This window comes from Phaenicophaeus curvirostris, chromosome 2 (genome assembly GCF_032191515.1).
Source record: "Phaenicophaeus curvirostris isolate KB17595 chromosome 2, BPBGC_Pcur_1.0, whole genome shotgun sequence".
Lineage (NCBI taxonomy): Eukaryota > Metazoa > Chordata > Aves > Cuculiformes > Cuculidae > Phaenicophaeus > Phaenicophaeus curvirostris.
Window position 1 is genome coordinate 5794161 of NC_091393.1, and position 24901 is coordinate 5819061.

The window sequence follows — 24901 nt, forward strand, 5'->3', positions numbered from 1 at the left end:
AATCAACAGAACACATTTTAAATACTTAATCATTTAATTTTATTAAAATAATCTGATATTTGAAGACAGAATGTCATACAGCATATTATTTACAAAATAGCTCAATGTCATATAAAATTGTTTACATTCAGCATAGGTACTTAATAATTACTCTGCCTAAATAACAAGAAGTCAAACTTATTCCCTGGATGCAAATGCTATTTCTTAAACAGTCTGAACATTTTCAACTCTTACTCCTCCTTTTCCTTCATCATCAGCTACGATAGACTCCAGCCAAGGAAAGAGAGACAACTACCTTTGCTTCTGCCTTACAACTGGCAAATGGTTTTGCCTTACAGTTGGTAAAAGATCAGCATTGATGTGAGCACTGTTAAACATTACCAACTTTTACAATTTAATTTTTTACCTTACAAGAATTAACTTAACCTTGGTTAATCTGTTACTGAGCTGTCATACTTGGTTTCTTCAAATTTCATTTGTTGCAATTTCAGGCTTGGATATATTTATGATTAAGCTTATAGAATACACAAACTGTCAGAAAACAGAAATATTTGAACAGAACAGGGCCTACACAGAATTTGCTTTCTTTCAGCATTGAAGAAATTTGGCAAGAATGGGCGAATGGCATTTTTAGTGAGAAGAACTCCACTTCTTGTCTTACTACTCAATCTTGATTTTATGCAAAAATCTGAAACTGCGCATATGAAATCAATGGGCCTTACTGAAGTAATACAACTAAGGGATTTCTGGTTTAAAAATTATCTTCTTTAAAAAATAAGTTAGAAGTATATTTAATACATAAGAATTTTATGTCATTAAAGTGGCAGAACCCTATTTTACATGTTTTCCTGCTTCCCTGAAGAAAAAGTACTGCTCATGTCAAAATAATGCTGGTAAAAAACCTGAGGGAAACGCCTTAGCCAATATTTCTGTCTCCAAATTTTATGCAGAAAGATCATAAACTAAATTTTCTTCCAGAAACTCAGGATAAAATGAATACCACAAGTTCTCTCAAGGAGCTGACAGAATACAAAACAAAGAAGTGCTTCTAATGTTACAGGAACTGGACTAAGAACAAGTCTGCTGAATGAACATACAACATGTAAAATGACACGCATAACAGTATTTATCCACCCCACAATACCAATGCAAAAGGATACCACTAGTTCTGTTCCAATTATGAGTTTTCAATGAACTGCTATTATGGATTTCAACAGAATACATTAACAGCATGAGAGTGCTGATTTCCATCACCTTTCAATACGTTTAGAAACTCACATTAGTAATGTGTCATTTTAAGTTTAGCAAAATACACTTAAAGATGGCCTTTCATTGGTATACTACTATGCATATGGTTTCAAAATTATTCTTTGAAACTAAGATATACAGGCTTATATACAGTTATAGGTAATCCTTAGATTACTATAAATCCAAATCAGAGAAGTAAAACTATAAGCCTGTATGTGTATGGAACAGAATATAGGTTTATTTGAAGAATAACCATTTCTTGAGGCTTCACATGAGGATGTCAATTAAAAACCACAAATTTCATACCCAAAGCGTCCACAACTGTACTCCATCACATGTACATTTAATGCATGTTACATGTAGTACATAAGAAAACTCCATTTGCCATCATCACCCAATAATTGTGTCCCCTGGCTGTGATTTGCTATTGTTAGAAGCCAAATTTTAATGTCTGTCAAGCATTTTCTGCTATCCTTCCCCTTTAGGATGAAAAAACCAAAATCTGACTGTATCGTGGATGTACTGAATAACAATTTTATTCTTCTGTTACAGAAGATTTCCTAGGTCTGAGAACAAGATCTTTGACAGAGGCAGTGATTTCCTGGAGCTCTTTTCGAATGGTATCTGCTTCTTCCTCATCTTCCAGGTTATCTGTTGAGTCACTATCTCCATGTTCTGTTTTCTTAGTCTGGCTGATCAATTGTTTCACTACTAATCCCTGGTATTTGACTAACAGAGAATACTGATCCTGAGGGGGAGAAATCAGAACAAAGCAAAGGAATGTCAATGTTACAGAGAAGATACACAGACTTTTAACTGAATTCTTTAAAAAATATTATCCCATTTTTGCCGAAAAGAGGATTAGTGATACATAAAAATATTTCCATCAAGGTATTTTGCAACCTGACTTTTGAGAGACATTCAAAAAGGCAGAAAAATGAAAGTGCATCTATGCTGCATGAACAGAACAATTAACCCCTGAAGAAGGAAAGCAATGCAGTCAAACATTGCCAGTACAGAAGACAAAAATTCAATATTCTTACTTTTTTGAAATTGAATTGAATTAGAAAAGTTTAAAAAGCAATCATTTAAAATGCAAAGCTCAGAGGAAAGAAAGTAAAAATCTTCAGTTACAAGAATTATAACATCCCCCAATACATAGCTATCTCCATGGATAAAAGCAAAAGCTGCTTTACTAACAACAGATAGATTTTTAATTTTATTACAAAACTATAGTCTAGAAGACAGATCCCTGAAATGATAGATATGGATCAGAGAAAGTGTATATTTTGTCCATAAAGTAATGATTAGACATGAAACAACAGTGCCAGTCTTACGGAGCAGAAATAGCATAAGGCACAAATTTTATGTTCCGTCATAGAAAAAGAAAGTATTTTCCCCTTAAAAAGCTAGAAAGGGATACCTCTGGGATCTTGCCACTTAGGAAATTAATGATTTGTGGTACTGATCTTCCTGGTGCATGAAGCATACAGTGGGTTGAAAACTGAAATAACAGTACTGATGTCAGGTGCAGAACAAGAGCTGGATCTTCTGTGACTTTTAGTTGTTCAATCAGAGCTTGTCTATGCTGAAATAGGATTTGTCTAAGAAACAGGAATACATTATATAAAAATATGTTTCTTGTTCTGCCTTACAGTGGTTGAAAAGAGACTCTAAAACAAAGTAACTTCAGTTACTTTTAATTTTCTACTCTTACTGACCAGTTCTTTATGTGAAATTCCACATTTAAAAAAAAATGCAGGTGCAGGTCAGATTTTGACCCCCCCCCACCCCGATAATTTATAAACTGATACTTTGGAGTCAGCAGTCAGTCAAGCAAATTAGGTAAATATGAATTGCCCCCCTCCTCCTTCTCTCTTGGAATTAGGACCGCTTAGTTTTATATTTTTCAGTTAAACAGTATGGAAAGAAAGACTGCTTCTTACACATTCTGTGTGACAACTACCAAAGTAACCATGTGACATTTGTGCAGCAACAGAGGTACATTTCACACACTGTGCATAGAATAAATAAAATACGGTACCTTTCCTTCTTTTTGTCTCCTTTTTTCACCATTATACCACAAATATCCACTGCAGAATCAAGGCATGAAAGAAAGTCTTCTATACTCTATTAAAAATAATATTAAAATTTAATCTGTGCTAGCAGACTATAAAAAGGGTTTAACTACTGTTCAAAATTAATCACATACAGAAGACAAAGAATGCATTTGGAATAAACCAATGAAGAAAGAAAAAGCATTCAGTAGAAGTTAACTTTATTCATCTTCCAATAGTTCATACTTAAATACTAAAACAGACTATAATCCATTAGTCTTAAAAATTAAATTAAAAAAGGAATACATGTTCTACAATTATTTACAGATTTTTTTTTTCTTAAGAAACATCAGTATAGCCTTTTGCACAAAAGAATTAATAAATTATTTTCCTCTGAACTTACACTGCCATAATCTGAAGGTTTGGGTTTTTTTTTAATAACCAGGATTTTACCAGTTAAGAAATAAATGGCAGAACAATCAGGAACTTAAGAAAAAAATACAAGAAACACCAACCACTTTAAACTGCAGATTCTCTCTCAGCTTTTACTTCTATCACCTGCACATTAAGAACTCACTAGATTGCATCTGGAATCAAGTAGCTGGGTGACTATCAGTATCAAATTGGAAGATCACCTACTCACTTCTTAAAATTAACAGATACGAAAATGTACTTACTCTCACTGACTTACGCAACTTCAAAAGATTATTTTGACTTCATGCTTCACAGCAGCGGCAGTTACACACCGCACTATGTATGTCAGCTGTTTATTAGCATCCTACCAGCAGAATGGAAAACTTGAACTAAAAGACTCTGGATCACTTTACCTTGCCATTCAGAGAAGTATGCAGCTTAGTTAAAGGAGATTTGGTGTCTTCAGGCAATTTACCCAAAATCTTGGTCCGGACCTGCGTGCAACAAGAATGGAAATAATTCATAGTACTAATTAACATTTTAGTTGTAGGAATATTTAAACAGAAGAAAACTAAATATTAAGTAAACATCAGTGATCTACTTCAGACTGTTAAAAAGGAACTGTTATCTGTGTACCTCACTTGTGATTGCAGAATAATTTTCTGTTGTCATCATTGAATCAGATGCTAGGAAGCTGAAAATAAGATTTGTAATGTCTGTACACACAGTCTTCAACAGATGTTTGGCAAGGTTAGCTTGAGTCTCATCTGTTAAAAGAAATAAGTGATTAAAAGTAACTTATAGCTACCTAATTCCTAGGTAACTCATTCCTAGGTAAGTCATCCCAGCACTTCCTAAGCTATGCGTACTTCAGTATCAAACCTAAAAGCTTTTTTAACAGGGGCTTCTCAGAATCAGGTTGAATTCAATTCTTTTGTTAGTGACACATGTGACAGCTTACTAATTTTTTTTCTTTTTTTCTTTTTATTCCCTTCACAAACACTTTGGAATGAAGGAGAAGAACCCAGAATTACCTTGATAGAACATATATCAGACTATGGATATGAAATAGCAGGAACATTTTTCACTAATTGTGCAAAGCAAAGCACTACAGAATAAGGTTAGTGTTAAGCAGTGTAAACACATCTCTGAGCTTTTCCTTTTTAAACTATTGCTCTTCTTTGACCTTGAATTAGATTCTGGAATAAACTCAACATCACTGAAGGAGCATATTAATTTTTTAAAGTATGTTATTTATTGTACCTGCAAAATGTTTTGTACCCTTTTCAAATAACCGGATGTTATTGTACAAGTTTGAGAATTCCTCCTGCAGGTCCTTCATAGTCTGTCTTCTGCTAGCTCCAGAGGAAGATGTTGAAGATGTAAAAACAGAACGTACAACTTCCTGATAGGTTTTTGTTAAAGGCCTTGGAACATGGAAGAAAAGAGAAAAATGGAACATTAAGAAAATAGTAAAACTGTAGAAGGTTTTTCCAAATATATCAGCAATAGAGAAAGCTACCTCATTACACAGTAAATGAATGGGACTGTTTATCTCATCATTCTGTGAGATTCATTAAAAACAAATAATTGAAATCAGAAAAACAAGACTAGGAAATTAAAAAGTACTTCTGTAATTGCTGAGGTACTATTGGTTACAGTAAGCACGGTACGTACGTGTTTGCCAAGTTTTTAACTTCTAACAACTCCTAAATGGGAACAAGATGAAAGACAGAATAGATTTTCAGAAGCAAAGCTATTCACCGACTCAGCGGTCTGTGGACAAATTTCAGATTAATGAGAGCTGTAAGAGGGGAAGACTTAAGTTGCATTAAAATAGCACAGGCCCTGCTAAAGACAGAGTCACACTTGCACTCCTTTTTATTCAAGCTGAAGCTGTCCTATCGTGTCCTTTTGCACCCAACACACGTATTCCCATTCACATTCTTGTACAGATTATCTTTTAAAAGATGTTATTTGTCTTTGCTTAGATCAGTTCACTGACCTAGCTTACTACCAAGTTCACACTGGTACTAGAAGAGCCACAAAAGACAGGAAACATGACCATATACCAAGGGTGCACAGATGATGAAATCCCAACATGGATCAGTTTAAGGGGGTGAAAACACACCCATGAACCTGAAATATGCTTGCTGATTAAGGGTACAGAACCACCTGTGGCTAAGCAGAACTATTTCTCACTACCTTGTCAGCATGGCTTTTCAATACATAAGCAAGTATGTAACAACGGAGCTGCACAGGAAAAGAACATTGTGGTTCAATTCCATTGGCAAAACATTTTTTTCTAAGCAAGGAAACAGTCTAAAGAGAAGATTCATTTGAAGTGAATCACAGACTTTTTTAACTTCAGCTGAAATTACTGAAATTACCTTATTAGATGTTCAGCAAGTTCTGTAATAAGCTCTTCAGGGCAATCCTGCATGTGGGTCTTTAAAACATTCTGAATTTCCTCTTGTGACATGAAAGGGAACTCTGGCTGCTTATTCCTACCTGTAGTAGGAACATTCATTAACAAGAGAAACATTCATTGACAAGGCATTGTATTTAGTTTTGTTGCAGTTACTCTGTGGCATGAGACTGTGCTGTTGTGGCCTCAGCATTCAAACCTTCATAGGAGAAACGCCTTACCAACAATGCAAAAAACCAGGGATGACTACAGATGACAGTTAAATGTTACACATATGAAAAACTGACAAAATTTCTCTTTTTGATCACTTACAAGTTATTTTCTATAACAAGTAACTTAAATAGTATGGGAGGACATGCATTTTTCATGACAGATTTCAAACTGGCCCATTCATTGGTTTAGAAATGATGACAATACCAAGAGCAAACAGTTTTCTAACACGTGAAAACTGAATAGAAAGTTCTTATCTGAAGGACTTTATTAGGTGATAGTTCTTTTATTTAACTCCATTTATCAAGGTACACAATCATGTAACAGAGCATCCTAGACTTGAGGTTACAGTATAAAACCTGAGACATAAAGTAGATATGAATGCTGTAGAATTTAGTGTTTACATATAAGAATGAGATCAGAATAATGACAGGGAACCAAAAAAGGACGGGCATTCCGTGCTCCAGATGCAGCATAAAACAGGTTTATGCTGCACATGAGGCAATTGAATGAATGGAAACCAATGATGTTCCTAGCTGTGCCACAGTGACAATGAACAACACACAAGGCTATGTAAACAGGTGGAAAGGGAGCTTAAACCAGATTTCGGTAGTGTTACTTATATTTGAATGGTTACATCTGAATTTATCCTGGGATTTTGGTTCAGTCTATTTATTAGAATACAGCAATACACGCAGCAACAACTGTAAAACATGAAAGGTTACACCAAAAGAAAAAGGAGATTTAATAGTGTTTTACTCAGTAACTGAGCAGTCTTCGAAATAAGTTAATTTATAAGTGACAGTAATTCTAAGAGAATAGTACCCTACAAAATTCAGATGCTTTACCTCACAACTTCAAAAACCACGTTTAAAGGAATTTTTCAGTCAGTACTGAAAGTCTAGATACTATATATAAAATGGAAGTATACATTTCTGGTACGCCACTGAATAAAAGAAATAACACATATTTACGATTGTCTCATTTGCAACCACTGCTTGCTAAAAATCTAACAATGTAAGCATTTACTTTTGAGAAAGCCATCCATGCTCCTTCTCCTAGCAGTAAAGACACAGAAACAGGCATCAACTCGGAGTGATTCAAATTCATCCTGTAATACACATCTAAAGCAATTGAGACATACTTCACCTGCAAAGTACCAACTTTTCTCCATTACAAAGGTAGCAAGCTCCTACGTAGAAGTCTCAGTTAAGTAAGATAAATCTTATCTAAAATATTAAACCTTTATTTTGACTACATATTTCATCCTTATGAGGAAAAACATCTAAGCACTGTTTCATTGCTATGATTTGTTTATTTAAACTAATTAAGCCTTAGAATTGGACAAGAACTTCTCCATTTATCATACACTATGCAGCAGGTGTTAAGAAACTAAGTATAATATTCTTCCTGAAATCTAAGGCATTTCCTACACAAAATCAAATTTACAAAGGAAAAAAACAAACCTCCAAACCTGCTCTCATTTGCTTTACTTGAATTTCTTTTTTGAAGACAGTTATACTACTCAGTGAATACTTTATGTCCATTTTCTTTAGACAGCAACATCATATCCTTGGATACAATTCTAATTGAATATTCTCAAATTCTCAAATTCTTTAATTTTTTACTTGACCTTACCAATATAGTGGGAGAAAAAAAGATGTGGAAAATAAAGTGATAAAAACATGTCACTACGAGTAGATAGTGCCCAAAATAAAATGACAAACCTGTGCTAGTTGTTTGCGACTCTTCATCGCTGTCAGCATCCTTTCTTCCTTTCTTCTTGGTCTTCTTAATCTTGATCTCTCTAGCATTGCCACCTCCTCCTCCTCTCGTGCTTCCACTGCCCTCTGGTGGAGAACTATTTGTTTAGTAAACAGTGATGTTCTAGCACTTAAAAGTTTGCAATATTGCAGTAGTTTACCTGCATTACTTGTTAATGCTGAATTAAAAGAAACACAACCTAATTCTATACATAACCTACAGCACAAATTCCAGAATCTTAGGGCCCTAAGTTTCATTCTTAAGAAAAAACAAAGCAACAAAGTGAAAGCTTTATTTAAGTTAATGATATTAATAAACACAAATACTAATCATATCAAACATACATATCATTAAAAAAGAGCAATATCATTTTCCAGCTGAAAACAGATGACATATCAGTGTCAATAATGTAATAAGAGTACTTCTGTTGGCTGAAAATAGCACTTTAGTAAGCATTTGGCGTTTTTATTCTGTGCCGAATAACTGAACTCTCAGAAATATTCCAGGTAACTTTGTTAACTTCCAGCAAAAGAATCTTAGGTAGTAAGCATTTATCCAAAATATTCTTAGAAGTGTGCATTCAATACTTTTTTTCCAACTATTCCTAGATGATGATAAAGTAATGAGATGTTCCATTTCTGACAAACATAAATTACTTAGTTCCTCAGTCCTCTAACCCATGCATTCACACTGCAGACGGATCTCAACTGCAACACAGTCCTTCTCTACAAAGTAAGCTGTTCTGTCATTTGCTCCCTTTTTCACAGTTTGTTCCCTTCCTTCTTCACTTGAAAGAAACTCAAACTCCAATATTGGTTCTATACATGCACTAAGTCTTGAGAAAGTAGTTATTTTCCATTTAAATATAAGGTCCAAGATTTCAAGTAACTACATTATGTAATGTTATTATAATTTAAGAAAATTAAGCACAAAGACAAGATGCTATTACTCACAAAGCTAACTGTATGAGCTGGTATTCTTCACAAGCTTATTTGAAATGTGACTGCATTCAGCTGAGCAGATACAAACCTTTTCAACTGTGCAACAGACTAGTTATTTTGGAAATAAGCTCCCTTCATTCTGTATGCCATTGAAGAGCCATGCAGAAAAAGCTGCAATCTGCAGTCAAGACCTCATCCATATAGAGATGAAAGAGGAGAGGCTACTGCCAGAAAAGCTAAACTTTATGACAACAGGATACTTGGACTGTAACATACAGAAAGGATTACAAGAGCACATGCCTCTGCAGATACTTTTTTTTTGTAAGATACTGTTGCAAATGGTATTATAAATAGAGAATTTATCTTGAAGTTTCATTAATCCAATTCATGGCAGAATTCATATTTGTATGAACTGCATTAACCCTGCGCCATGTCAGCTTACACTTAGACAATAGACATCGATGCAGTCATGCACCGACCTTAAGACAGGCGCCATGACATTGGCCACGTTCTTCCATTATGCAATAACAACATCCAATTCTTAAACTATGATGTTGATTGTTTTAAGGTAGTAACACCTAACAGTCCACAAACAAAACCACCTCAAGGATGTGCTTTCTGATGGCGCAGCACACGTCACCTGTGAATATAAATGTGTCTGGACATGTGGTACATGTTCTGTAGAGTCTCACTACTCAAGGCTGGAAATTGAAGTCACTGTATTTATGACAGTTCAAATAAAGTTCAAGCTCCTCTGCTTCAGCTCTGGCTCTGGTGGCAAGAATAAGTTTAGATTCCATGCCAACTCAGTCATGTTTTTTTTTTTAAGAGTTGAATATAATATTCTATTGAGTATTCTATTCTATGAATATTCTATTTTGAGTATATTTTATTAACCTAAATGCATCAGTGCTCTAATTCTCCTACTTTCTGTAGCACATAAAACTCATATGTAGAGTTCAACATGGACTGCTCAGCTGTGCTGTAGCTACATAAGAGCCATGTAAAATTTCTGGGGCTGAAAATATAGTCTTTCATCTAAATAATGTTTTAAAACCCAGAAAGACTTGAAAGGGTTAAACCCACACATTTTTATTTTTCCACAGATGAAGATTTATTCCAAACAACAACCACACAAACGAAGTAACGTTTGGGATTAATTTAATCCAGAATAAACGTTAACTGTGTGAACCTCCAAACAACGTTTTTTGTGTTAACAACACAAAATTGTCTGGCATGGGATTCTCAGAAAAGTTGTACAACATCCTCCAAAAATTCCCATCTTAATATCTCATTTCTCAATTTTCACAGGGTGATTTTGGAAGTAATTTCTCAAGACTATTAAGAAATATTTTCATTTTCCTCGATCTCTGAAAAGTGGAGAGTAAGAGTGTAACATACACCATGTAACAAAAAACAGTACAGAAGTCCTCAAGCTAATATCGCCTTGGTCAATCCTCACAGCGCAACTTAATCTTACGTGATCATCCTGTACACATCAATAAACAAACATCAATCCCTTGCCCCTTAAGCCAGCTGCCTTGCGTTGCACTAACCCAAGGTATCTTTACGGTATTTCCTCTGCACTTCCAAATCTGAAATCCGTTCTCATTGACATGGCTTAGCTCTATCTACACCTACAGTATAAGGATGGGAAGTGGTTGTATTATTTCTCAAATATCTTCAGCAACAGACTGGAGGCAACTAATGGACTACAAAATATATCAGCTTTATATCTAAACAAAACATGTTTTTTTTCTTTTTTTTTGGCTTAAACTAAACATTGATGCCTTACCTGTTGCTTTCTTTCTTCTTTCATCCTTTTTGTCTTTTTTGTTAGCATATGAATTCTCTAAACCAGAAGCATGTTTTAAATCTTCTTCAGTGATTAAATTAACTGGGTTATTTTTCATTTCCTAAAATGAAGAACATGCACTTAATAGCAAAAAGATACACAGAGCAACAAAAGATATATAAGGAAATATTTAGGCCATATTTAAGTATACTAATCTTAACACCATGTTTTCTAAGTGCAATATATGAGAAGACGCATACTCTCTCTTCAAAATTCAGCATATGATCACACCATTAGTGTGATGGTGTTGCCCGAGTGCAACTGAATATACATTAAACTGCACTGATTACATATACAAACCTTTTCTTCATTTTAGTCCCTCTTCTCAAGCTGTATTTCACATGAGATGTTAAGAGATGGCAACAGCAAACAGAAAGACACATAAACTATACTCCAACATTCAAAGTACATTGCACCTTGAGCAATAAAAAAAAAACTGTACCTTTTCAGCTTTCTGTTGCATCATATTAGAAAACAGATCAGCACAGCTGCTTAGAAATTTCTCACTGACGACAACAGTGTCACTGAAGACTAAACCTGAAGAATTTTTGTTTAAAGATCTCATCACTTGCTGAAGCAAAATCCCAACATCCTCTGCTGACAATGAACTGGGCAGAAGAGTCTAAGGTACAGAAAATCAAAATAATTTACACACAATTTCTTCCAGATTACACAGACATTCTTGTATTTAACGACAAAAAGAATCCACAGACATCCCTTTGGACATCTGTTAGCTATTTAGAATATATTGCACTTTTAAATTTGAAAACTAATAATTTAAGGGTAAAAACTATTTTAAACTTTTTAACATCTCAGATCAATGCTGCTCTAGAATGTGTGCTACTTCTGGGAAAACACAGGAAAACTTCTTCAAAATACAGCTCAACTTCAAAAGATACAGAGTAACACCAAACACAAAACAGCAGCAGTCCTCCTCACAAGCAATGAAACAGTGTTGTAAGGACTAAAATAATGCTTTCAAGACAAAATGGCTAATATTCTTCTCCTTACTGAGACCGCCATAAAAATTCAGTTTAATCTTTTCTCAAAAAAGCCATCCACTCTCTAGCAGAACACATTAGCAGTAATTTTGAAATGAAAGTTGGTTTTAGGTAGTTATAAGCTGAATACTGTTATGTCCTTCCCCTGCTTTTGTTCAGAACAACTTAAAGGCAAATACTGTCTTTTTACTTATTCTTTTACTTAAATTGAATATTCTTATTTGACATAGTCTTCCATTATATGTATATGTAGTTTCAATAAAGTATAATTTGATACAAAAATAAGACAAAAAAAATTAAACAAACAACAACAACTGAAAGGTTTGCTTACTGCTACATCTATCCAGCTTCCAGAGCTGATGGCTTCTTCTACAGAGGCTTCAACTTGATCCACAATTTCTTGACCAACGCAAGCTGCTCTCAGAAATAAGAGTTGTGTAGACTTGTATCTTTTTTTAATGTAGCCTGCTGGGTCAGGGATGCCAAGTCTGTACAATGCATCAAATTCTATAAAATAATTAGATGTCCGTTATATTTAAGTACCTTCATATAAATACAGATTCTTATGTTGTCATTTTCTTTGAAACCAGGAAACTAGTTTTTATAGGAGCAAATGCAGCCTCAAGCTGATGCTGACCTAAAACTTAGTTCAGTCCAAGCTATATCTAAACACAGTTAATAGAAATATGAAGATTAACTCATGGACGTGATTTTGGTCTGAGTTTTCGAAAAACCATGGGGTTTTTTTCAGATTCTTATATCATTAGCTTTGTAATTATTTAATTCCTAAGTACACTATTATAACATGAACAATATTTACAACACATACAACATGAAAATCTTTTGTTATCAAATGGTACCCCAACATACTCATAGAATCGTCCAATGCCTCACAACTAAAGCATTTCAACTATTTGGCAGTTTATACTTAAAGACATTCTGAAAGCATTTGAAGACTTTGACAGATACTCTATCAGTCAAGCAATATTCCAGAACACTTAATACTACTACTACAGTAAATTACATTGGACCTCTTCAAACTACAAGACCAACTTATTTAGGGAATGGCCCTTTGGGACCATAAGGGTACACTCTTCTGTTTAGTCAGGTCCACGTTTTCCCACAGCTCCTGTTTTAAAACACCATCATTAAGCATCATTCAGCTGTCAGTTAGACAGACTTGTTTGGATTCAAATCACGACACTAGAGCTACCCACTGCAGTTCTACAAACCATATTTTGGAAAAGACTGTTCCTGTGCACTGCATGCTTGGCAATCTGGACTATTAGCAGCCAAGGTGTGGTAATAAGCTGGACTCCTGGTCTGAAACTCTAACCACATGGGTCAAACATGATCATCTGAAAAGTCTACAATGAGCAGTCTAAGAAATGTTTTCGCAGCAGTAAATAAAGGTAATATTCATAACTCTCGTGAGAAACAAAGTTATTGCTTAGCAGTATGGTTTTCTTTACTGAAATATGGTTCTTTGTGATAAAGTAATACACATCATTATACAAAAGATCATCTTTTAAGTTAAAAGTACTGACTACTGTATTGATTTCCACTTATTCTTATGAGGCTCCACTCTAGACACTAGCTATTTTGAAATAAGACCAAATACTTAAATTAGTTTTAGAAAAGTACTTTAACTGCAGGAATAAAGATTAATTACCTAAGTAACCATTCTGCTTGAAAAAGGAATCCACCCAGTTGCTCTGTGTTCTGGCATAGATGTCTGGAACAAACACAGCCTTATCCTGTCTCCCACCAACCACAGTGCCTTTTAGACGACCAGTGTTAACAAGGTCTTCCAGCACAGCTACAAGAAGAAAACAAATGAAGTGACATTTTCCACTTCAATATATCCATTAATCAAAACACAGCAATTATTTTCACTGCTTAGTTTCTTTTTTTTTCCCGCCCAACCTATTAGTTTTTTTTTTCTTTTTAGTATTAATTGAAAGAAATCGAAGACCAAGAAGTGCTTGTTCTAGTGAAACATTTCTGACTTCTATCAATTATTTTTAACACGTGACTATCTTGGTAAAAGCTATGTAAATCATAAAAAGTTTCAAAAGAATGAGCCACAATGGCAGAATCAAAACAATTGGACAGTTTGAGCTTTTAATTTAGAAAACACAGACATAAAAGAATCTTCCTCAGGACAGATAATAAAATATATGAGAATTTTATTAATAACCTTCTCTTTGAATTCACTGCTTGCATGATAACCAAGATGGAAAAAAGAGAGCTCTGAACACACTAAACTGGCATGAAAAATTGCTACCTTGACTGCATAAATACGAGCATCTCCTAACTGTGACCATCTTCATGGTTTACAATGGTCACACTGGTGAGCAAGAACATCCTGATAATGCATGAATATTGCTGACAAGGAATGTATTGATAACTGGTAGTACCAAAGAACTAAGCCATTCTTGATGCCAAATGAGGTATTTTAAATCTATTAAAGATGCACAGGAGTATCTGATTTGACCTATATGTTCTGCTTTTGCCTTTTCATAAATCACTAGATATATTAAAAAAAACAACAGTGAAATCAACTGCTGACTCCCAGAGCTTTGCCAGATGGCTTTTTTACCCTTAGTTTGTGTTCATTTCTATTTCATTAACAGACAGATTTTGCCCTGAAACAGAACACTAGATGGTATCACAAGGTACAACTCCTTGTTCATTACCTACGAGTAGTAGCCAACATTTCAATATCCTTAGTATAGTACATGAATGTTTTGCTCACTTACACAGGAAAATCTAGTTCCAGAAGAAATTTTAAAGTGCAAATTTTTTGTCAGTTATAAGCTAGCAGCCATTGAACACGGCTGCCACTAACAAAGCTGAACAGTATTTACACTGAAAAAAAATGTAGAAAAAAGAGAAACTGATTTAAACAATATACAGTTTTGCATAATCTAAGACAAGACCTAGAAATTATGTTCTGCCATGGTACAGTTACCTTGTATAAAATGGAGTTTACAAGACAGACTCTGAAAATGACATTAGGTTTTTTTGTACTTACTGATAGCTTAGTTATCCTAGAAAATAGTTAAGATGCCTATTCTACCTAAACAATTGCCAGACAGTCAGGCAATACAGTTGTATTCTCAGTGGTTTTTTTTTTTAGTCAATGTTTTTGGGGAAAAGTAAAACTTTTACAGGTATTTAAAATAATTTTGTTGAGAACCAGCAATAAACCAGAGACTCTAGAAAATGGGGAGAAGAGATGCAAATTAACATTTGTATTATTTCCAGTTCTAAAAACTACAGGGCAGAGAAGGTGCTTTCAGAGGAGATTTCACAGTCCCTATTACAATTAGGCCTAGATAGTCTTTTGTTTTTAAAGAAACAACAGGACCTTTGCAGAACTACTGTAATCCCACATGTATTTTTAAAGGTGTTTTAGCAGTTTATAGTGTCTTATTAGGTGTCTGTCAAAGTCTGGCACAGACAATAAGCATCCCTCCACACCTGCCCCATGTCAGCAACACAATATTCAGAAATGAAGAACATTTGTGCCTTCATTATGCTTTGGAATAAGTGCTTTAACTTAAGCAGTTTCTCATTTCTAAAATTATTTATCTTCTATCACAAATTCATGTCAGCTTAACATGAATAGCAGCACAGCTATGACTGAACCAAATTGTTTGTTTATTGTTTGTTTAACACTGTGTGTTGCACTGATAACCAGCTGTTTGTAAATTATACGAACAGTACACTGAACTTTTTTTTTTTTTTCTGGAATAGACACAGGACTGACAAAGACCACTTTAAAACACATTGCAAATAGCATCTATGGAATTGAAATAGTATCTCAGAAAATGGATAGGTTAAAATCAAATGTGCTCTGGCAGTGAGTAAAAAGCTCTTTGAAACTTAGGAAACTGCAAAGGAAATTAAATACAGTAACAAAAACTGAAGAAAAAGATGAACAAACTTACTAAAAAAAACTAAGAAAAAGGAAGTACTAGAAATACAATTAGCCATTGTGATGATTACTGGTGACAGGAAAACACTAGAAATTCGATTCACGCTAACACTGCACATGAGCAAAACATGATCAGGTTACGTGCAGGACCTATTTGAAAAAGACTGCAATCACATCCTGAAATTTGTTGGGTGCTGCAACATTACTATAATGCAGTCCAGCAGATTTTATTTTAATCTATACCTAGGTGGCACACACCAAAAAAAAAAAGAGAAAACCTTAAATTGATTATGTGATAGTAGAATGTTTATATGTTTTTGTTTAAATGCTTAGATTTTCATTTTTAATGACTAAGTCTGTCACTAAAAATAAGAAGGTATTATAGTGGAGGCGAAAGCGTGTGATGCCCTGAAAACAGAAGACCCCATCAAATAAAAGAGAAATACTGACTTTCACAAGAAGAGACAGAAAACCATTAAAAGGCTCTGAAGACCAGCAACACTTGGTCAGCTAGCTTAACAGCACTAATGATGCTCAAAGCAGAATTCTGGATAGATGGGAGAGGATTCCTGGTTGTCAAAGAAAAGCTGCGACATTAGAAATGAGAAAGAATTAAGTACTGCCCAAAAGAAATTTTTATGAATTTCTATTTTAAAAGGAACTGCGGAAAATAACAGTTACTGGATATGCTTTATCTCTCAGCATACAGACATTTAACTAAGAGGACAACAAAAGCTCTGCCCCTGCTATCACAGAGAAAAGTCAATAAATGAAATCCAGAGCAGTTAATGCCATTTGGCTATGTAAAATCTGACCCCTTTTGTGTGCTTCACTGATAAAACTGCCAGTAGCTAGGGGCAAATAACAAAACAGATGACAAAATGAGTACTGTACTTCTTGCATCACTCTGCTCCCAGAGGCATTTCATCAAAGTACACTTCCATTGCTTTAGATACAGAGAACATCTCTTCAGTTACGGATAGTGCAAAAGGTTTAAAACTTCTTACACTAAACGTACTGTTCTTTATTCCAGAATTAAGGCTATATACTAAAATGCTTCTTTGAAAGCATGCTTCTAGTAATGAAGAATCAATGAATAAACTAACAAAAACATAAAACAGACTGAACGAAACTCACAGTAAAGTAAATGTTCTTGAAATCCATAGCGAGTGATCAAGTTACTTACAGGTGTAGGCCTTGGAAAAAAAGAAAACCAAATCAATTAAGTTAATGACCTGAAATTGATGTGGAGAATCTAGAAATAAGAGAGGTTACTCCAGATGGAGACACTCATTATATTGTAATATTATATTTTGCTACGCTGAAATTTAACACAGCTTATAGCGTTTAACTTTTGAATTACTATATAGTTTTATAACAGAGCTACAATAACTATTGCAAGGAAACTTCTGCTGTGTCAAGTTTTTCTCTTCGTACAAACTGACACAGAAAATTACTGATTTAGTAAGAAAACATTTTCTGTGAACACATGTAGTGGGTACACCAGTACATAATTGACTGGGGAGCCGCAGAATGACAGTGAGGATAGGCATTCTCTGAACAAATGAAAGAACTACTGATTAATATTTTCTTCACCCAAAAAACCTCACTATGTTCTATGTTGCTGCACTTCCTCTGTTCTGCTTTCAAAAGGAGGCCTTGATTTCAAAAAAATGAGTCCAATGTAGCTGAATATTACTCCCCAGAAACTGAACTACCCTTAAAGAGATACATCCTTAGGTCTTTATTTTCTTTCTTTTCAATTGCAAGTAAATTTGTTCCACAAAGACCTATGGTAAAAACATACTAATGCGTGGTTGCAGGTGTTGCAATTTACCGTGTAATTGCAGTGAAGAGACCACGAATGCGTGCTCGATGCCGGGATACAAAGGCTTCAGTAAAAATCACCCCACGGTTTTCCTGGTCTAGTTGTCCATGAATAATTCTACCCAAACGCCTGGATAATGCCTGTAAATAGAAGCTGGGATGACTGCTATAATTATACATTAATGATGTTAAGCAAAAAATAATAATAAAAAATCTGTATTTAACAGATCAGTCAATTAGTTTTGCTAAGACAAACAAAACATTCAGAAACTAGGACTACAAGTGGAAATTATTATTTAGGTATACTATGAATGTATCTTACTACATGTAAGCTGATGCCACTATAGCCCACATTCCAAACTTCCTGGAATTCAGCTTTCCTAAGAATGCCCTTGTTCATCAGATATATGTGTATCTAATGATGACAGAAAACTTTGCAAAAGAAATAAGTAAGGTTTGGAGAGGCACAATGAAAGTTAAGATTTAACCTCTGTATTTAGTACGAACTACTGGCAGACGAATTCACTATCCAATTTTTTCAAACAGTCAAGACAAAAATTAGCAACCATAAACATAGAAGATGTGCAAATAGTTTAAAAAATGTGCATCCTTGCAAAGTTAACTAAACCCAGGAAATATTGCCAAGGAAAGAAAGAGAAAGCATGTAATAATTTCCACGTTAGAAATGTTTTTGTAGAAGCTGATCATGCAACAAAATTTATGAACAGATGTCTTCTAATATAAGAGTTAACAAGGTTGTCTGTGATACCTAATATGACTGTTCACTTAACACATGCCACAGGATTACCCTTTGAAAAAAAATCTTCCAAACAAAATATAAGCTCAACTGAAAGTCAACAATGGTAGGAGAATTCTCCCTAATCCTTTCAAACACCTCAATAGTCACTAACTTTTTGTTCCTACTCCGAATGTCTGGCGCCAGCTTCTAGAAACGAACGTTTATTTTACTCTTTCTGAATAATCTGAAAGGTCTCTACCACTGTATTTCTTCTTCCTGGGTAGATGATCACAGAATCACAGAATCATTAGGTTGGAAAAGACCTTTGAGATTGTCAAGCCCAACAGTACCACATGCACTACTAAATCATACGCCCAAGCACCCCATCTACCTGTCTTTTAAATACCTCCAGGGATGGTGACTCAACCACCTCCCTGGGCAGCCTGTTCCAGTGCTTGATAACGCTTTCAGTGGAAGAATTTTTCCTAATACCCAATCTGAACCTCCCCTTATGCAGCTTAAGGCCATTCCCTCTTGTCTTGTCACCTATCACTTGGGAAAAGAGACCAACACCCACCTCTCTACAACCTCCTTGTAGGTAGTTGTAGAGAGCAATAAGGTCTCCCCTCAGCTTCCTCTTCTCCAGACTAAACAACCCAGTCCCCTCAGCCACATCTAAGACTTGTCCTCCAACCCCTTCACCAGCTTTGTTACTCTTCTTTGGACACACTCCAGGAACTCAATGTCTTTTATAGTGAGGGGCCCAAAGCCGAATACAGTATTCAAGATGCAGCCTCACCAGTGCCGAGTACAGGGGCACAATAACTTCCCTGGTCCTGCTGGCCACGCTGTTTCTGATACAAGCCAAGATGCTGTTGACCTTCCAGGCCACCTGGGCATACTGTTGGTTCTTGTTCAGTCGACTGTTGACCAACACACCCACATCTTTCTCTGACAGGCAGCTTTCCAGCCACTGTTCCCCAAGCCTGGAGCTCTGCATGGGGTTTTTGTGTCCTAAGCACAGGACTCTGCACTTGGCCTTGTTAAACCTTATCCTGTTGCCCTCAGCCCACTGACCCAGTGTGTTCAGATGCCTCTGTAGAGCCTCTAAACTCTTAAGCAGATTGACATTTCCTCCCAGTTTAGTGTTGTCTGCAAACTTGCTGAGGGTGCATTCGATCCCCTCATCCTGGTCATTGATAAAATTATTGAACACAAGTGGATTCAGCACCGAGCCCTGGGGAACACCACTTGTAACCGGTCTGCCCTTTAGAAGTCCTAGGTGGCTGTTCTACTGCCCACTCCCTTACTTCTCCTAGAACTGAGAATTCTATCATCTCATGATCGCTACACCTCAGGTGTCCTCCAGCTGTCACATCTCCCACAGGGCCTTCTCTGTTCACAAACAGCAGGCCCACCAGGGCATGTTCCCTAGTTGGCTCACTCCCCAGCTGTGTCAGGAAGTTGTCTTCCACACACTCCAGAAACCTCCTAGACTGTTTTCTTTCTGCCATACTATACTTCCAGCAGACACCTGGCAAGTTGATGTCTCCCACAAGGACAAGGGCTAGCGATTGTGACACTTCTCCCAATTGCTTATAGAATAACCTGTCAGGCTCTTCTTCCTGGCTGGATGGTCTATAACAAGACTCCCACCACAATATCTGCCTTATTAGGTGTATCTCTGATTTTCTCCCCTAGATACTCAAACCTATCATAACCATCAACGAGTTTGAGGCTGTCAAAACTCTCTCTAACATATGGGGCTATCCCACCTAAAGAGTCTGCAGCCAGCCATAGCAGCACTCCAGTTACATGTCATCCACCATGTTTCCACGATGGCAATTATATCATAGTCCTCCTGCCTTACAATAACTTCTAGTTCCTCTTGTTTATTGCCCATGCTGCACGCATTAGTGTAGATGCATTTCAGCTGGGCTGTTGGTCCCACTACATGCCTAAGTCTTAATTCCCAAGCGACTACTCAGTGAATTTTATAACCCTTCTGTGGTGCCATTTGAAATGCTATTCCTCTTTTCCTGTGAGGTGGCAGACCAATGGCCCTTGCCAGCACACCATCTCTAAGCAACTGGAGTGGCTTTCTCAGGCTTTTTTTGATCAAGCCTGGTTTTACCTCCTTCCCCCTTCACATCTAGTTTAAAGCTCTATGATGAGACTGATGAAACTAACCCTGTATCTTCCTTCTGATACTGCAAACAAAGACATTTTCAGAGCTTCACTAATCTACCCTGTTCCTAACATTCTTGACATGTTCTTAAGAGTTATAAAGATTCTGAAGAAATTTTGTCCAAAAGTGAAATGGCAAAAGTCAACCTCAATCTGTAAATAGCTGTTACACTGCAACTGTCATGCATCTAATACTCTTCTACTTAAACGACAAGCAGCTGATCACAATTAGAGCCATGGATATTACAAAGATGACAAAAGAAGGTGAACAGAATCAATTCTACATTCACTAAGTTGGTGGCTTGCATCACCTGTATCAGAAAGTCCCCTGGAAGGTCGTATGCCTTGCACAGTTCTGATATTGTCACTTGGCCGGTTTCCTGTAGTTTATCATTTATTTCCTCTGCTATTTGATTCAGGTAACTCCTTATTTAAAAACAAGGAAAAAAACCAAACCCAACATGTTAAGTAGGAAAATCAAGATCAACCTATTAGCCACATATTGAGTTATCATCTGACCTGGCACTATACCTCTTTCTGTTGCAACTATGTGAAAATAAACTGAAAGTTACTTTAAATGAATAAAAGAGAACAATATGAGTGAAAACATGGGCTTTTTAAAAAAGCCTGCTAACCGGGTAGGTGGTATTAAAATGGGCCATTTATCTGCTTGTATGAAACTGTCAAGAAGCAGGAGCAGGAAAAGATTATATGTTGATGAGACTTAGAAAAGGGCTTTATAGAGCAACATGGATCTTAATTATTTCAGGAGAGCCAGGAGCTTCATATTCTTTACCAAGATTAAACCCTGCACTGGAATCAATAATAGAGACAACCCCACGAAAATATAACTCCAGTAGATGTTAGCATACTGAATGCCATGAAATAACTTGCTCACACATCTTAGGATTGTGAGGTAAAACAAGAAGTGGGAAAAAACTGAGAAGGTTTTTCCTTCTCTGAGGCAGCTGAGGCAGACAGCAAAGCCACAGAGCAAATGAGACCTGGCTATTGTAAGAAATGAAGACTCTTAAGTGCAGGATACTGGGCTGAGACATTCAGTAGGGCCTTTGCTTCATGAATTCACTAAATACTCTACTGGGATAGGCCTCATTCACCAGCTGGAAAAGAAACACTGATCACTACCAAACAGCCCTGGTAGCAGTTAAGAAAAATGTGTTTTGCTCCAGAAGCAACAAAGGCTTTTAGTATGCATTTTAAAAATGAGATATGAATAAAGCATATCGCTCATGAAAGTACTCACTCATTTATAAGCTGTCCCAGTACAAGCTGAACAGCTTTTTCAGATTTAACAATGTCGTTAGCTCTGTTTTCAATGTGCAGAAGGTCTACATTTATGACCTAAAAAAAACCACCAACAAAACCTCTTATCAGAACTTTTAAGTTGAAATTAGTTCTCAAACATTGAGATATTATACTTACATGTTCCTATGTCTCGAGAATAGTTGCTTTTATTTTTTACTACTATTGCATACACACACAACTAATCTGTGATTTGGAATAAAGCAGCAATGCTTCTGGGGGGAAAACACTCTCTTTGCAGATGTGACAACGTTAAAAGAAACCTAGATTATGAAAAATCCAGAAAGTAATGAACAGAAAATACTAAACTGTCTTTCAGAATGGTTTTGTGATTCCAAGTCATTTTACTCAAGCCAGAAGGGAAAACTTGTTACAGGGGAAGAACACTGAAGGATAAAGATTAGTAAAGAGAAGAGAATAATGAAGAAGGAAGAGAGTTAATAACGTGTGCTCCTGCAGCTTTAAATTTAAATGGAAAACTTTTTTTTTTTTCTGTTTGCACCCTTTAGCTTACAAGGGAAGAGTTCATAAAGAAAATCAGTTTACTTTAGCAGTGATTTCAGAGGTTCTTGATTATCAATAAACACAGACGAGCTTTCAATAAAGCCGTAAACTTATGGGTTATGTAACCTGCAGTAATCTGACATGAACTACCAGCTCTCCATAAAATTAGTTCTCTTTTAAAGAAATAACTTAGCAAAACTGATGATCTCCATATTTACAACATGTGTGATGAAGAAAAGAAAGAAGTATATATTTTTTTATTACTAAAAAGTTACCTGTTGCAAGTCAACAATGTTTACTCGACCTTCAAAAAAAAGTACAAATATACTTTTAGTACATGAAACGTGTTTGAACAGATTGAGAATATAACCACAGGTGATCAGTGCAAGATATCCCATATTGTATTCTACCCTCTCTCCTTGCTGACAATCCAATACAGAAATTCCAGAAGTAAAAACCACTGCTCAAACTCCCTCCCAATTAGTTTTTGCTTTGATGCTGATCTGGATTTTACCACTAGTCCATGAGTATCAAAACTTCGTTCCTTTGCATGATGCTAGTAACAAAACCCAGCAACTTCAAATTGAGTTCAGGCAATCATACTGATATGATGCACAACGGCATAACACAAACTGAGGCATATTGTGAGATTTATATGAAAATGACTAGTCTGTATGAATATATTAAGGAAGTTAATTTTCCAAACATACAATACTGTGAAAGTCTCCATTCAGTCTAACTAAAGGCACAAAACACTGTCTTCTCATTAAAACCCGTGACAAAAAGCAGTGCGAAGTGTATTTGCTTCCTTATATATCTTACAAAGCAGATGGCAACTTAAAAATATTATTACTAATGATATGAAAGGAGGATAATTTTGAAAGTCTGAATCAAGGTCAAACATCTGGGCCAGATACTTAGCCACACCAAAATGCCAAATTTCCTTCAAAAGTGTTCTTAGACCACTTCTACCTCAGAAATCCTGCATGGTGAAAATGATCCAGTAAAATATACTGATATGCTTACCTAAAGGCTTAACACAGATCTGAAGTGAAAATAAAATATTAGTAGGTAAATTAATTTGTAGATGAAGCAATAGGAAAGAAACTCAGTTTTTTAATAGATTAAGGGCCCGGAAGAGAACTTTCAAATTGCTTCTGTAGACTTCAAAATTAGCTTTCAAATCCAGAGGGAAAAAAAAGCAAATGGCACACTTACCACCACAAACGTGAAGCTCATCCCGGATCTCCTTAGTAATCTGTGCTGGAGTGACATACTCTTTTCCATCAAGTGTGTGCACTACTTCCAACTGCTTTTCTGCAATGAGTTTAGTGACAATTTCTATACAGTTCCGTTCTGACAATCTATAAACAGAATAGACATAATAAGTTACTGCAAGTCCTTGCTAAAAGGATCTTTAAATTGATGTTTCAAAAATAGAAACACAGGAAATACAATGAAGATTACTTGTTGTTCTCTGTCAATACTTTTAAAGAGAAAAATCTAATTAACATCCATATGGCTTCGCTTTTGTGGGTCATCTCTCTAAAACGACTTTTACTCTTCCATGATCAGCTGTACATACCTTGTCCTGTAAGAATGCACTGGTCCGTGATTTTGGTATGGTTGTGCTTACAGAATTTGTCTTAGATCTTTCTGTACTTTATTATTTTAGGGTTTTTTTTTATTGTTTGGGATTTTTTTTTCCTTCTTAACAAAAAGGAGTTCTGGGCAACAACCTCAACTGCTCAACACCACACAGGGAAGAAACAAGCCGTGAGCACGTTTAGCAACTTGAACCTAATGGCATCACATCTCTATGCGCTTTTGTGGAAAAGGGATTTACTGAACAAGACAAGACTGAATTATTTCAAGAGAGCCAGGAACTTCATATTCTCTGCCAAGAATAAACCCTGCAGCGGAATCAATAGTAGAGGCAACCCCATGCAAGTGTTACTCCAGTAGATGTTAGCGTGCTGAATGCCGTGAAATAACGCGCTAGTACATCTTAGGACTGTGAGGTAAAGCAAGAAATAGGGGAAAAAAGAAGTTTGTCAATAGCCGAGGCAGTGAGCAAAGCCCCATTTGCCCCCCGGGGGCCCCAGACGCCCCCCCGGGGCTGACAAGCCCCGGCTCACAGCCAGCGCCCGGGGGATCGCAAAGGGGCAGGGCCCGACCGCCCCCCCGGGCCCCGGGGAGAGGATCGCTGCCGGTCTAGGGGAGGGCTGCGGGCTCCGGAGGCCGCAGCGGGTACCGGCGCGGCCCTGCTCACCTGTGGGCCACCTCCGCGAACTGCGCCCGCTGGAAATCGGCCGCCAGCCGCCGAATCTCTTCCCAGGCGGCCGCCGCCATCGCCCCCGCCGCCGCTCCACGTCAGCCCCGCCGGCCGCGCTACGGGCGGCGAGTGGGGACAAAGCTCCTCGCGCTGCCCGCAGCGCCACCTGCCGGGCAGGAGCCGCC

General features: G+C 36.5%; 1 protein-coding gene across 1 annotated transcript; it reads right to left on the reverse strand.

The window, feature by feature from the left end:
- Window positions 1-15: 15 nt before the first annotated feature.
- UFL1 (UFM1 specific ligase 1) lies at window positions 16-24857 on the reverse strand. Its single transcript, XM_069851162.1, has 19 exons — window positions 24714-24857; window positions 23660-23805; window positions 22717-22745; window positions 21879-21976; window positions 20926-21040; window positions 17699-17829; window positions 16999-17057; window positions 13591-13737; window positions 12250-12425; window positions 11360-11539; window positions 10858-10978; window positions 8085-8207; window positions 6110-6230; window positions 4983-5146; window positions 4356-4486; window positions 4133-4213; window positions 3293-3378; window positions 2672-2852; window positions 16-1996 (listed from the first exon to the last, which is right to left on the reverse strand). The coding sequence occupies exons 1-19, from the start codon at window positions 24791-24793 to the stop codon at window positions 1784-1786; spliced, it is 2382 nt and encodes a 793-aa protein (XP_069707263.1). The 5' UTR covers window positions 24794-24857; the 3' UTR covers window positions 16-1783.
- Window positions 24858-24901: the final 44 nt, after the last annotated feature.